This window comes from Schistocerca cancellata, chromosome 4 (assembly GCF_023864275.1).
Source record: "Schistocerca cancellata isolate TAMUIC-IGC-003103 chromosome 4, iqSchCanc2.1, whole genome shotgun sequence".
NCBI classification, from domain to species: domain Eukaryota; kingdom Metazoa; phylum Arthropoda; class Insecta; order Orthoptera; family Acrididae; genus Schistocerca; species Schistocerca cancellata.
Genome location: NC_064629.1, coordinates 94,383,683 through 94,399,933, shown reverse-complemented (window position 1 = coordinate 94,399,933; position 16,251 = coordinate 94,383,683). Strand labels below are relative to the sequence as shown.

The following is a 16,251-nucleotide window of genomic DNA, read 5'->3' as shown; positions in this document are numbered from 1 at the left end:
AGGGGGAAAAAAGGACAGGTATACCCTCGCACACACACTCGCACACACACACACACACACACACACACACACACACACACACACACACACACACACACACATATCCATCCACACATATACAGACACAAGCAGACATATTTAAAGGCCTTTAACCGGGGGTTGCAAAAGCTTGAATATGTGTGTGTGTGTGTGTGTGTGTGTGTGTGTGTGTGTGTGTGTTTTATTGTGCCTATCTACCAGCACTTTCCCGTTTCGTAAGTCATGGAATCTTTGTTTTTAATATATTTTTTCCATGTGGAATGTTTCTTTATATATATATATATATATATATATATATATATATACACACACATGCCGATGGATATGTGTGCGTGTGTATACCTGTCCTTTTTTCCCCCTAAGGTAAGTCTTTCCGCTCCCGGGATTGGAATGACTCCTTACCCTCTCCCTTAAAACCCAAATCCTTTCGTCTTTCCCTCTCCTTCCCTCTTTCCTGATGAGGCAACCGTTGGTTGCGAAAGCTTGAATTTTGTGTGTGTTTGTGCGCAACAAACGGTCGCTTCGTCAGACACATGATGACATCAATACGGTGGAAACATCTAGTTGCAAAGTAGACAATATGGTGACAATGATGTCACTACACATGCCAACAAACGCAAACAAAACTGACACAATACTGTCTCACTCCAAAAATAAAGTGAAACTAATGGTACAATCACGGAAAATTGGGGGTTTACAGTGAAAACAAGAGAAATATATAATAATAATAACAATGAAATCACTGCATCATTCTAAAACAAATAATATAAAAAAATTTAAACTGCAACATTCCACTACACCAACAAAACCACAGGAATCAGACATTTCCCTTGACCTATATAGCTCAACCACAGCTATCAATACAAAAAAGTCAACACATACAACTCCAAAAAGTGGAACCAAAAATCCCAACAGCTCAAAAACCCAAATATCCTGAATTCACTATATCAGTTAAAACATAATCAACCTACCATAAAATATACAACACACAAAATCATCACTATTACTATAGAAGAAAACCAAAACAAAAATTACTTACCAACAATAATGTCTCACTAAAAAAATAAAATGACACTAACAGAACAAGCGGTCATATCATCACCCATCTCAGAACATAATGATACACTTGTGAACTTCAGTGTCATATCCATATCTAACAAATAAGCAATAAAATAAAATAAAAATATTAGACTTCTTTCCACCAACAAACATCTAACTAATCAGACCTAACAAAAACCCTTAACTCTTTAAAAACACTTCCACAACCCATGTTACTACACCACTACCTAAACACAAAACCACATTAGCACGATGACAACCAAAACTCAAATGAACCCAACACCACACGTTAAACTCTGCATGTTCACATCCACCACCAGACAGCACTGTCAAATACAGCACAACATCTACAAACATAACCAACTCAAAAACCCTGCACTCTAGTGACATCACTCACACCACCACCATTATGTCACAGGTCACAGCAGACAGGTGGAATTGGACACTTCCATCGACACTTTTTAAGGTATCTTAAGTTCACAAGTCATAATCAGGAGCTCAGTAGGTTGCAAGTGAACAAAATTAATTTTCTAAATAAGTATACCCAGAGGGAAAAATTATTATTCTAATGTCCCAGCATATAACTTGCATGTTCAGTAGTTGGATAATCATAAACGAAAGATTAGATGCTTTGAAAATTGCACTATTTTCTACTGAATAAAAAAATTTGAAGATATGGCAAAAAAGTGATGCCTTTATCTGAATGTCCCAGAGTTCTAAAGAAAAAGTTGGTGAGTTGTCGCCACTGAAATGATGTAAATGAAACATAAGAAAAATCCTATTCATAAATCAAATGAGGTGCAAACAATTGTCAAGCAACAGTTATGGTACACATTTAGCGGAAATACGGAAGCGTCCGATTCCGCCCGTCTGCTTTGACCCATGATGTCACAAATATGGCGGAAACGACCATAAACCACGATTCCAATATGGCGCATATAAAGTCGTTATGTACACATTATGAGGACGAAAATACATCGAAAAACAAAGACATACACGTTCCACAAAAAGCCTAATGACACTAACGAGGCAAGCGTGGGAAAAAGGCGGTTCTTGAGTGGGGACAAACTAAATATAAACAAATTTAGACACCCACCCCCATACAAAACCACGCAAAACGACGAAAAAAAACCGACATCACAAAACTCCCCTAAACATAATATCATCTGGAATCGGACACTTCCCTTGACCTATATAGCTCAACCACAGCTCCCGATCCCATAAATTAGGACCTAACACTTCCTTTGACCTGTTGTTGTTGTTGTTGTGGTCTTCAGTCCTGAGACTGTTTTGATGCAGCTCTCCTCGCTATTCTATCCTGTGCAAGTTTCTTCATCTCCCAGTACTTACTGCAACCTACATTCTTCTGAATCTGCTTAGTGTATTCATCTCTTGGTCTCCCTCTACAATTTTTAACCTCCACGCTGCCCTCCAATGCTAAATTTGTGATCCCTTGATGCTTCAGAATATGTCCTACCAACCGGTCCCTTCTTCTTGTCAAGTTGTGCCACAAACTCCTCTTCTCCCCAATTCTGTTCAATACCTCCTCATTAGTTATGTGATCTACCCATCTTCCCTTGACCTATATAGCTCAAAAACATCTACATATACCAATACCAACAGCCACACATTGGGATCGAACACTTCCCTTGACCTGTTATCCTTACGACATTTCCACATACAGCTGTCCCTGGTCCGAGACACCGGAACTTCAAGTAAGCCTCATTTCTTCACGACATACTGAACACTTCACGACTTCATAAAAAAATCCGAATAGTTGAAGAAATTTTATTAGAGACAACGCACTGTCCCCCATCATAGCCGACAACCGAAAACTGTTGACCCTGTCAGTCATATCCATACCTACCAAAGAAATAAAAAAAGAAATGTCCCAAAATTCACACACGACGCCACACTCGCAAACTAAACCAAAAACATCACCTAACACACCACCAGAGAGCACCACCGATCGCATCGAAACGACACCTACAAACGCACCACTCTCACAAACTAAATTCCGCGCCGTCGTGACGTAACACACCACAACAGCCTTATATCACGGGTCAAAGCCAACGGGTGGGATCGGACACTTCAGTCGACCCCATTTAGCCTGGCAAACATGTATTTTTCATATACTGAATGACCACAGATATTTGAGAAGGGGGGGGGGAGGGGAGGGTCAACTGAACCTACAAATACTGAATGCCCAGCTTTGTCCCAGAACATAAGGATGATGTGGCATACTAAGTCAAATGTGCACAATACAGAAAGAGAACAGAACATTGAGAGTATTCATTTTGCATATATATTAGCTTTTGGGTTGCAGGTTGTATGGCACTCTAATATCTAGCGTAGCCTGAACTCTAGGTTAGGTTAGGTTGGTAGGTGACAGTTTAGTTGAGTGTTGGCAACATAGAACACTTCAGTTAATCCAATACTGACTATACAAATAAACTTCACTGCAATTATCTGCCTAAAGGATCTACAGAATTGAAGCAGAACAACATAGTATCCTTGCAAGACAGTATCAGACCAAGTCAACGAACACAGGAAGAAACTCATCTCTTGCTCAAATACCTGTAGTTTGCATGAATTTAATCAGTATTTTACAGATAGTGTAAAGGAAAGTAGGAGAACTACATGAACTAGTGACAAATTCATAAATTTCTTTGAAAACTAGAAACCCGTGCACTATACAAAATGGAAAGAGAATATATGCAAACTGCATTGTAAAAAATGCACAAATCATCAGTGAGCCAAAACACTTTTGCCATGCCCACCACTGTTCCAAAAAGGATAACTGAAATAATAATTGCCTACCTAAAGGTGATTCCCACACTTCCTAGCATCCCCAGTACCAGTTTACAAAACAAGGGGAGAGGGGGTGGGAAGTAGGGGGAAGCGAAAGCCCACGCTACAGGCCTGTCTCCATAAATCCAGTGCTGGCTGAGGTGATGGAATCTACAATGAAAAACTATATTTTAACTTAATTTGAAGACAGTGACCACTTTCATAATGTGCAGCACTCTCTTGATGAGGCAAGACCTAGTCGACAAACACAGGAAGAAACTGTGTCCAGTTGCCCGGGACACAATTAAAAAGGTAAATCATGCTTTTTAAGAAAGATAGTCTATAGCACTGATACACTTGTCTCAGTAAGGCACTTAACTGTATCCCTCAAAGCTCTGCTTCCTAAATTAAAATCTTATGGAATTGGAGGAGCTCCCCTGGCAACTCTTGAATCACATCTAACAGACATCAAGTTGCATCAATAAAAGGAGCAATCTCATGTGAAGATAAGTTACACCACCACTGGCCACAAGGATCCTTACTACAAACTCTTGTTTTCTATTCCATATTTTACACAGTATTCAGACAACATTGTTTGTTAAAGAGATGAACAACGTGCAAGCTGCAGAACAAGCAGATATTCTGTTCAGTGAAGTGAAGGAATGGGTCATACAAATGAGATAGAAATATATGAAAACAATACATAGAGGGTAACATGCAGCCTTATTGACTGTGGGTAACACTGGAGCCGTTATACTTCCAGGATTCATCATCAACAGTAAATTAATTTGGGAAGTACACACTATACATGTGTGCATCAAACTTTCAAAACTCCTCTACCTTCCGTGAGATAAAGCATTATAACAAGAAGTACTATTAACAGTCTACACCTTATTTCACAGCCACTTCAGCAGTGCACTGTTGCTATGGCACCATTCCCTGCAGAATGCAGAAGGTGCTACTGCTCTCGAAGAAAGCATTACATCTAGCACAAAAAAGAAAAAAATAATGGTTCGTTACAAAACCACCTTTGCTAAATTAATAGCTATTATTGTTTACAACTAATGTGTTCCACAGCCTCACTAACACGAAGCTAAATCACAAAACGTCCAGCAAGTTGCCTCAAATTCACCATTACAACATCCAGCATACGGAGTCTGGACAGGCCAAGATGTGGACTGACCATCGCACAAGTTAGTTCTCCAATGGTGGCCATAAAAATGTTTAGTGCACTACCAAAGTGCGTTCAGCCCTTACCAGTGGATTTGTTCAACGCGAATATGTTGGGTGTCTAAACAACACGCATTACACTCTGTGGGTGAATTCTCTTCTAAGGATAGAGCAGTGACAACCAGACTTACTGATATTGCACCCTAAATGTTATAATGTTCATTTCATTCTATTGTTATTATTGTAGATTAAAGTAAACCTGACACAATGCACTCAGTCCTAACTGGTAAATGTTGTAGCACTGGTAATAAATGACAATACTGAGGCTCATTTGGTGATTCGATCCTGGATGACTATACGACAAATAACAATATTACAACAGCATTTAAGTTCATGTAACAGTTTTGTGAAACAGTCCTGGAGGGATATAAGCAGCTGCTAAACCAACTGCTATGTCAGTGTTACAAATAAAAATTAGACTGTGGTAAATTTTGTGTACCTTCCTCAGCATTACTTGGCAAGTTGAAGAATGCCATTAATCGTTCGCCGAGTTCTTCAGCAGTCCCCGAAAATGGGACATAAATTGGCACTTCAAGCTTGTAATCGAACTTAATCGTCCAGGAAGGATATGTGAAAACAAATTTTGTTTCCATTGTACTGGCAGGTACAAGTCTGTCACTTGTAGCATTAATATCGAATACGCTAGACATCAGTGCTCAGGGCAGTTTTGGCTTATGTATTAAATTCTTCTGTCTGCAACCTTCTATACTGTCAACACTTTAACCTCAAACACACACCCTCCAAACATCGATGATAGATCTGAGGTTAATGACACGAAGCAAAGGTTGTAGTATACTTGGCTACACAAAAGCGTCTCGCAACAGAATGTGTGCGTTGGTTATTGCCTAACGTCATTTTATTCTATCGCATACAGTATTGTGACAATTTGGCTTTGTTATAAACTAAAAAATTAACAAAACATGCATATGTTTATGACAATGAAAAGTAAGATTCGATCTGAGCAAAGGTTTTATGAAATATAAACTCGAAAATAACTATTTACTTAACATCAATTATATGTCCATTGACTTATTTTCATTTTCTCTCTTTCTGAATGCATCTAATGCAGCTTTTTCTCCAACGAAGTGCCTGCTGTACGTCTTGATGAAGTGCAGTGATAGTTTCCCGAAACATTGGATTTTCAGCGTCTCTGATACTGATATAATCTTTATATGACTTTGATGCCTTGAAGTTTTCGGCAATAAGTGAATCTTGAGGCTCATCAAACAGCCTATTGACTACAACATAAAGATGATGTGGGTCCTTTTAACTATCTACGAACTTAATTAAGTCAACCTCACTGAACGATAGAAATGCATGTCTGTCACTCAAAGAATGGAAAATCTAGAATGGAATTTGTGTGTGTGTACTATTTGTCTACGATAAGTCGACGATTGGCGTGGTGGCTGTCGGGAACAGCCGTGCACCCAAATATTGGTTCGCGGCGGGTGAGGAGCGGTTAAGGGAAGGCAGAGTCGACTGCATGCGGCAGTGCTGGAACCACTGCCCGCATTTTGTGCTTAACACGAAATCGGAGGCGGTACCCGCGGAAATACTGCCTGTTTAAGTGACACTTCCGTCGGATCAGAAATCACCTAATTTGTTGACATATTCACGCTCGAGAGTCTTATGTGCAACTTACATATTATTTATCTATCGTAAACAATGAAAAATGACAGTAGAGGATTGTACAACTTACGACGCTATGAGTCGAAATTCAAAAACTGATTTTTCGAATTTGTTTGCTCATTTATTTACTACACACAGCACAGCAGTAATATTTATGAAGTGTTATTAACTGTGCCTATAAGAACTGTCAAAATTATGTTCACTAAAGATCACTGTCATTTGTGTTGATTTATCGTCAGTTTGAGGGCGTGCATCACGGCTTGAGGGCGTGATATTGATAATAACTTAATCGATGACCATTTCCATTACTCCACCTGGTGTCTCATACTCTTGCTCCGGTTGCTGCACTTACCTGCAGTAACTTTGCCTCTCCTGTGCAGTAACTGAAAGAAAGCAGCACTAACAAGATTCTGCAATCTTTCCTTCGACACGACGCCAGTGACACTGTTCTCCCTGAAATTGTGGTTTATTTTAGCCCATGCCATTTCTGTCGGACATAGATCGCAGTTGTATGGCGGTAAACGGACTATTTTATGGCCTCTGCTCTCACCGACTTTATCCACAACGTACACTTTCACGGCTGGTTTGTTTTCTATTTCAGACAGTTCAGTCTTCCTCATTGAGTCGTTGCAGTATTTGCCTGTCTCGCAACCACTCTCTAACATCGTAATCCTCAAATCATATTTGTTAGGCATTCTGTCGAACATCCTGCTGTGGTATGGCGCATTATCCATACGATCACAGAATTAAGTGGAATATAGGAACCACCATATCTGCAAACAACCCTCCCCCCTTCCCCCATCGACATCTGGCAGTTTCGTCAATTTCAAGAAATTCGCAAGTTAGTGAAAACAGTTTCTTGCATTAAACTTCCTGAGACTCTAAAACTGTGTGCCAGGCCATGTTCCCAAGTTCGACTCCCGGTCTGGCACGCAGTTTTATATGTTAGGAAGTTTCACACGCCGCTGTAAGATGAAAGTTCGTTCTGGTTTCTTTCATCTTGCCATAAGTACTTGTGGAATTTGGCCTTTTGTTAAAGTTTTTCTCAAACTTACAATAGTTGTGTGTGTTCAGTACCGATGTGAAAATGTCAGTGTCGAAAATGAGAATGGCACAAAGACAGATGGGCCGAAACAAATGACAGATGGGCCGAAACAAGTGTATCACTGGAACCCTTAAAAAAATATAATTGGCACCACCAGTCAAGGAAGTGCGAAATGAGTTTACCAATTAATTTTTTCACCAGAAGGGAAAGCAGAACGGAATTATACACGTCTTCAAATGCAAGCTGAATTTTTTATGTTACTGTAAACATAAATGCATTACATTTATGATAAAAGTAATAAATACTGTTTGCAAAAATCGAAGAGTAATTAAAAGACAGCCTGTTGATGAGATACCATGCCGCATTTTTGTTTCCTGTTATCGAGTATTGGATAATACAATAGACAAGAAATGTTCGAAATTTACATATGGCATTCTCATAGTTTATAATCTAAGTGAAATGCTCTGATTTTAGTTGACTGAATAGTGTTTCTTGGCATCATCTATATGCAATCCTCTAATATTTTTTCTATGTTTTTTATTTTTACGTTTTGTCACAATTTATATTCATTGGTAATAATGCAATAACCGTGAAGACTGCTTTGATTTTTAAGAATAACTGCACTTCTGTAACAAGTACTTGTAGAATGTTCCTCAGTGAAGACTTCAACAACTAAACGTCAGTAAGATTTTGCTCTAATGCAAACACCTCAACAAGTGCTTACAGAAGTTACTTGCTAGTAAACACAAGCATCTCGTAATACTTCACGTCTAGGGGCAGCTTAATGTTGGCAGTGCTTTGAGACAAATGAATATATTTCAAGTGGTGCCAATTTTCTTCGCTTCTGGCAATACTAGATTAGATTTACTTTCATTCCAACTGATCCATAGTGCTGAGATCCTCCAGGATGTAGAACATGTCAGAAAAACAATATGACAGATATCTACAACTAAAACAAATAAGCTATTGTACCTTTCATAGGTCCCAAGTGGAACATTCATCTATTCTTTTTAATGAATACTATCTGACAGAATCCTTTTACAACACTCATTTACTAAGATCGCATTAATGCACTGAATTTAAAATTAAAAAAAAGTTTTTTATTTATAAGGTAACAAACATATAATAGAACTATTGCAATACTTATATACAATGAACACATTACTTCACTGGAATGGTGAACAAGTTAGATTGTACACTATATATATATATATATATATAATTCAGTTGGTTCTTCTCAGAAATTCATCAACGGAGAAGGAGTTGGCCACCAATAAATCCTTTAGGCTTCTCTTAAACTGAATTTCATTGGTTGTTAAGCTTTATGGATGCTGGTAAATTATTGAAAATGTGTGTTCCTGACTAATGCACACCAATTTGTACAAGAGTGACTTTAAATCCTTGTGAATATTATTCTTATTTCTAGTACTGAGTATATGAACTAAGCTGTTGGTTTGAAAAAGTGATACATTTTTAATGACAAATTTAATTAAGGAATTAATATATTGGGAAGCAGTAGTTAATATCCCTAGTTTCCTAAACAGGCCTCTGCAGGATGTTCTTGAGTTCACACCACACTCTTATTGCACGGTATTGTGCCTGGAAAAGTTTAATTTGGCTTGCTGAATTACCCCAAAAAGTAAGCATAGTATGCCAGATTTTTCATTTTCATATCCCCTATATCTGACAGAATTCTCATAGCAAATAGAGATTTGTTTAGATGCTTCTGGAGTTCTGTGATATGTTTCTCCCAGTTGAATTTATTATCAAGCTGTAATCCCAATAATTTAACACTGTCCACTTCTTCTATCTGCTTGTCCCCAAATCTTAGGCATATACTCGTAGGACGGGGTGTTCAGAACTGCATGTAGTTTAGTGACAAAGAATTGGCTAGGAACCAGTGATTAATGTCCACAAATATTTTATTAGCCAATCTTTCTAAGACTACACTTGATTTGCTATTTATTCCAATGTCTGTATCATTGGCAAACAAAAACAAACTTGGCATCTGGTAATGTTAGTGTTGAAAGGTCATTGATATATACAAGAAAAAGTAAGGGTCCTAAGATGGAACCTTGTGGGACCCCACAAGTTCCCAGTTGGATGTTGCCTGATAGCTTAATACATGTCTCTTTCCTAATAACACCCTTTGTTCCCAGCCAGAGATATAAGATTTGAAGCATTTTGCTGCATTTCCTGTTACACCATAATATTCTAATTTACTTAAAAGGATATTGTGATTTACTCAGCCAAATGCCTTTGACAGATCACAAAATATACCAGTTGCCTGCAATTTTTTGTCTAATGAATTAAGTGCATTTTCACTGTAAGTGTAGATAGTCTTCTCAATATCAGAACACTTTTTAAATCCGAACTGCGACTTTGACAGTATGTTATTTGTGATAAGATGGTTATAAGGACAATTGTACATTACCTTTTCTAAAATTTTTGAGAATGCTGGCAAATGTGAAATTAGCTGAAATTTGACGTATTTCTTTCTCGCCCTCCTTAAACAGTGGCTTAACTTCAGCATATTTCAACCATTCAGGAAATATTCCACTGGTAAACGACTGGTTACACAGATAGCTTAATATGTTACTTAACTCAGAATCACATTCTGTAATTAATTTTGTTGATATTTCTTGATACCCACTAGATGTTTTTGAATTTAAAGATTTTATGATGCACATTATTTATGCTTGGGTTATGAGGGTCAAATACATAATATGGAAGTTACTTGAAATGTCTGGTCTGAGGTATCACATGGCAGCATCTACAGGATCTGACAATGTCATCTTTTCAGTAATAGTTTTGAAATGTTTGCTAAAAAGTTCTGCAATGCTATACACACCTGTCACCAATCTATCATTTACTCTTAATGCTATTTGCCCCTCTTCATGTCTGGTTCTACCAGTCTCCTCCTTCACTGTCTTTCTTTTATTATCTGATATGACTATCTTTTCCTTGTAATAATGTTTACTTTGATGTCCATGTTACAGTCTTTCACATTTTGCAGTAGTTCTTGTAATGTGCTATTGCATCAACATCAGAACTGTTTCAGATTTACAGATACAGTTTTCTTTTTGTTTTCCAAGATACCTCTATTCCTTGAAAAATTCATGGCTTCTAAGCAGACTTTGCTCTAACCTTGGTTAGTTTTGGGGTAAAACAGTATTCAAATAAGATAATCACTTTATTAGCAAAAGTGTTATATTTTTCATTTATGCCATTAGTGCATAAACATCAGTCCAGTGAAAGTCTCTGAGGAGTGTCCTAAAATAATCAATTTTTGGCTTATTGATTATCCCCTTGAGTTCAGATTTAACAGATTTTATATCCTATTCAGTATTAACATTTAACAGAAGGAACTGCCTGTCATGGTCTGAGTTTTGTAATATAATTTTGTTCATTGGACTTTTCTACAAAGATATTATCAATGACTGTTTGTCAGCAATTGGCTACCCTTGTTGTGAACTTTACAGTGGGAATTAAGTTGAATGATAGTGTTACTAACTCAAATAAGTTCTTATTGGGAGTCTTTAAGGAAATCTACATTTAAGTCACCAACAACCACTATTTCTTTGTTTTTGGTTGTTAAATTGGCCAGTACAGCTTCAAGGTGGTTTATGAACAGATGGAAATTACCTGCAGGTGCTCGATACACACTTACAGAGTTTTTATGAAATTATACTTCTGTTGCACATGCTTCCATATGCTGTTCTAGCAAAATTTATGAATGTCTATGTTCTTAAATTTATGACAGTTCCTGATGAATGTGGCAACTCCTCCTCTCTCCATTTCTGCTCTACAAAAGTGAGATGCTAACCTACATCCTGTAACACTTAAAAGTTCTATACCAGTGGTCACATGATGTTCAGAGAGGCAGATTATGTTAGCTGGGTTTGAGGACTCCAGTTCATCTATGAAGATAACTAAGTCATTGATTTTGTTTCTCAGTCCTCGAGTATTTTGATGTAATAAAAATAGCTGACATTTCATGTTTACTGAGTTAAAATTGGGTAGATTTGAAATTTCTGCTGATTGTTGAAAATTCTTAACCAACAGCTGTTTATGCTGATGTAACAAGCTAGAATTATGTTTTTTGGTTTCTTTCTCAAACTGAAGGTTTTTTACAATCCTAACCTATCTTAAAACTTGGTTTCTTTCTGTTCTCCCTACCCTAAAACAGGGTCTTTTCTTAACCCTATAGCCACTGGTATTTTATCAGTCATGACAGTGCCTCCCCCATTTAACTTTCTTGCTATTGCCCCAGCCAGTTTACCCTTCCCACTCCAGGTGAGATAAAGGCCATGTCTAGTATAATCCCAGCTACTGAGAGAATCAACTGTAACCACACCAATGTGTGACCCTGCACCAGACATAAGCAGACATTCCAACTCCAAATTAGCTCTCCTGACAGAAGAGTTCAAATGAGATCGGTCATGGCTCCCAAGAACAGATACTAACTTAACACCAGTATGCTTTGATGCTGATGCAATCTTTGCCAGGTCACACTCTATACTTTACCCAGGATCTCTGTCAATACCTGGCCCATCCACTATAACCACAGTGTCTTCTATAGTGAAATCTTTGCAAAGTGATCCTAAATCCTCTGTCACCTGTTCCAGACCAGCACTAGGTTTAAAAAAATTGGTGACCTGGTATTCTGATCCTAGTTCATCCTGCAAAAGTTGGCCAACACCTCTTCCATGGGAAGACAACATCACTTTCTTTCTCTTTACTGATTTCCCCTACATTTCTACTTTTCAATTTGCTGCTGAAAGTTTGTTGTGCCCTCTGTACATCTGCAATTGCTTGAGGCTCACCAGCTTCTAACTGAATCAACAGGTCAAATCTATTTTCCACATTCACCATGAAGCTGTCAAAGCTCTAGGCCTGTTCCTCCTGTTGCCTGTTGCCACTTCCCACCTCTCTTTACCCTTCTCCCTCCTTAACCTGTCAAGATCTCACCTAGCCTTTTCTAACTCAGCCTGAAAGGCATCAGTTTTCCCCTCCTGTTTTAGTATCTTCCTATCTCTACTACATATCCTACAGAACCACTAATGAGTCTCATTTACTTCCCCTACTCCCACGCCACTATAGTCACACACATGGAAAAAACTCGCCAAAGCCCTGATCTATCAATTACACGGCAAGTCAAGCACTTTTCACTCATGGTAAACGTAATAGTTTATTAAGAATTAAGGCAGTTAAATTACAGATTAACACAAAAATATGATTTCATAAATTTGGCCTATACGCAATTGTATGAAAACAAAAACAACAGTGCAAAGTTTCTGAGATAACAACTAAAACTTTACACTACTTTCCGGAAATGTGAGTTAAATAATGAAGAGGTACGCTACAGTTAAATTGCTGGAGAGAGCAAAGAACAATTAAGCGAAATTCTATAGATTTACTGCGGCAAGATGTAAACAGAAAATACGACTATAGCCCGACTGTACGATCTTTTCGCGTTTTCTGCTATATTACGCAAAGAAAAGTGAAACCTTTAATGCTAAGCTTAAAAAGCACACTAATACACACTAACCAGTACTAAACTAAATGTTATTATAATCTAAAATGACTTATCTTTACAACACCAAAACTCGCGCTAGTCGCCTGGCTGCAGCGCTAGCACAATCTTCAAGTTATCGTGGCCAAACAGTATGTTACCTGTTTTCGGCGAAGGCCTTGTTGAGCGAAAGCGCACTTACTGACAGACTTTTTTTGGTTGTGCCTATTTGCGACTCAGCATCTCCGCTATGTGGCGAGTAGCAACTATCCCTTTCATAATATTGGCTCAAATGCCTCTGAGCACTATGGGACTTAACATCTGAGGTCATCAGTCCCCTAGAACTTAGAACTACTTAAACCTAACTAACCTAAGGACATCACACACATCCATGCCCGAGGCAGGATTCGAACCAGCGACGGTAGCGGTCGCGTGGTTCCAGACTGAAGCGCCTAGAACCGCTCGGCCACACGGCTGGCTTTCACAATATTGTTAAGTCTCTCACGCAAAGTACTTTTGATTTAAAGTTGGGGTTGACCATCCGTTTTCGAACACCAACAATCGTTAATTCAACACCACTTTGTTCTTAGGTGACACTGGTTAATTTCGCGTCTGATAATGAGGAAACTTTTCTCAGAGATATTATAAACACTGCTAATATCATTGGAATATCAATTCAACGTACTTGGTTTTCGCATTTTTCCTATATTCTGACACAAGTTTATTACAAAAGTAGGAGAAGTAAATGTTCTTTTTGAAATTCCTAAAGGGCAATCGACATTGCTGTCACATCATGTCATTCAAAACATTCCACAATGCATTACAAATGGAGGCATTCACATAGGCCATAAATGTTGTGTCATGTCAAGGTTTCTCGGAAACAAAGTTCTGATGGTAATGTTGGTGAGAGGAACTGTATGGTAGTCAGCAAACAGTAGAAGTTAGCCTATTTCTCCTATGCCACAGCTGTAAGCGAGGCCAGAATATGAAAAATGATTTGGGTTTTGCAGTAACAGAATAGAGTTAACGCATACACTGTGTATAAATAAGAACATAAACTGATGAATCAGTTTTCATCACATAATCTCTTAGTAAGAGAAAACGTCTTCTTTTTTGAAGGAGAAAGGTAGAGCTTTATATGACGCTACGTGGGAAAATAAGTAATGGATAAGGTAAACAGGCTCTATATATTCCCCTATAAATATTATGTGATGTGGTTGTATGTATATATTTTCGCTAGCAAATAAATGTCGATCTCAGCAACTTATCGTACAAAATTGGTCGTGAATATCAGTTATGAAATTTGCTTGGGCTATTAACAAACTTTATCATTGTCTGATATTCTGCTCTTTTGTATCACAGATGCTAACTCATAAACTTCTGCTCACAGGTTGGTACTGGTTTAATTGAATCAACAAGATGTGACATGCAGTGCAAGTCTGAGGTTGATATGAGATGACGTTCTAGTGTGAATTGGGCTTCATGTTCCTGCGTGTGTTTCCTAGTCACAGACTCACCACAAATTTAACAAAAAACAATAAAAATATGTATTATTAAGATTGTTACTAAAGGCATTTTTAAACAGTGAATATTAATTGTTTACAATTAATAGATTAGTTGTTACTAATTCAGCATACTAAAGACCACAAGAATAAATCACTTTCATTAAAAACGTTTTTTCATTGTGTGCCCATGTTATCAAAAAGATCCTTTTCAACAGTCAAGTGAAATTTTAAGATACTTTGGAAAGAACAAAGTAAGATGAAATATATGACATAACTGCTTCATCAGATCTGACACAAAATTAGTGCCCTGATCTGTGCTTATAGTATCCAGAACACCAAATGTGAGCCACCAATTGTTCACCATTGCTTGAACAGCATTACTCACTTGTCGGCCAGGGATTGCAGTCATCATGATATATTGTGAGAAATGCCCTATCACGGCCAATATGCATCTGTTTCGAGACGCTTCCAGTAACCTTTATAAAGGAATCAGTCACTGGCTGAGATCAGCCCATTGCACATAGTTCCTGACAAATTGTTTGACATCTCGTTTCCTGTTCCTCCACCGAAATTTCTCAGCAATCCACCTATCAGTTGATTTCTGCTGACTATTAGCTGCCAACAGATGGTTTTGAGCTTCTTTCAGAATTTTCTCCTGGGAAAGCTGTTGTGCATAACAAACTGTGGTTACGACTTAAATATCTGACTGGGCCTTTTATCACTCAGCAATGCTTCTATGCAATGCTTGCAGAACTGCAACCTTCGTACTCAGTCAACGTTTGCATGCTTCTTCCCCAGCTTGTGCACCACTTTGTAATCAAATTCACTCATTCATAGGGCTCACTTTGTCAATCTGCTGAAAGAGTCCTTTAATCCTCATAATCAATTTAATGAAGCATAACCTGTCACTGGTTTGAACTCTTAAGCCACACGAATAACAGGAGATGTAAGAAATAGCATACAAAACTGCCAATATTTTCTTCTCAGTTATGGAACAATTTCTCTCTGCTTTTTTCAGCTGTTGGAACAGGTATGGTACAGGATGTTCTCTATTATTTACATTCTTAATAAGGACACAACCAACCGTTATATTGCTCACTTCACAAGAGAGAATGAATTCTTTTTCAAAGCTTAGAAGTATCAAAACTAAACCTGATGTCAACACTTGTTTCAAAGTATCAACCACTGTTTAATACTAGGTAGACCATTCAAGTTTTGCTCCTTTATGTAATAAATGTTTCAAAGATTCAGCACTTTCAGCAAAGTTCGTCACAAAATTATGATTATAATTACAGAGACTCAAAAAAGTTTGCAATTATTTAGCTGTCTGTGGTGACGAGAAGTTCCAAACTGCTGATAATAATCATTGCTCTGTTCTCACACCTTCCTGACTGATCATGTGCCCAAGATAATTACCTCTGTTGGTGCAAAATGACATG

The 16,251-nt window shown here is 37.9% G+C and overlaps 1 protein-coding gene across 1 annotated transcript in view; it reads right to left on the bottom strand.

The window, feature by feature from the left end:
- LOC126184911 (protein C12orf4 homolog) overlaps nt 1-5,869 on the bottom strand; it is a 141,096-nt gene extending 135,227 nt beyond the window's left edge. The window contains exon 1 of the mRNA XM_049927573.1: nt 5,558-5,869. Coding sequence (XP_049783530.1) covers nt 5,558-5,768 — 211 coding nt within the window. The 5' untranslated portion in view covers nt 5,769-5,869. The remainder of the gene's footprint in view (nt 1-5,557) is intronic.
- Nucleotides 5,870-16,251: the final 10,382 nt, after the last annotated feature.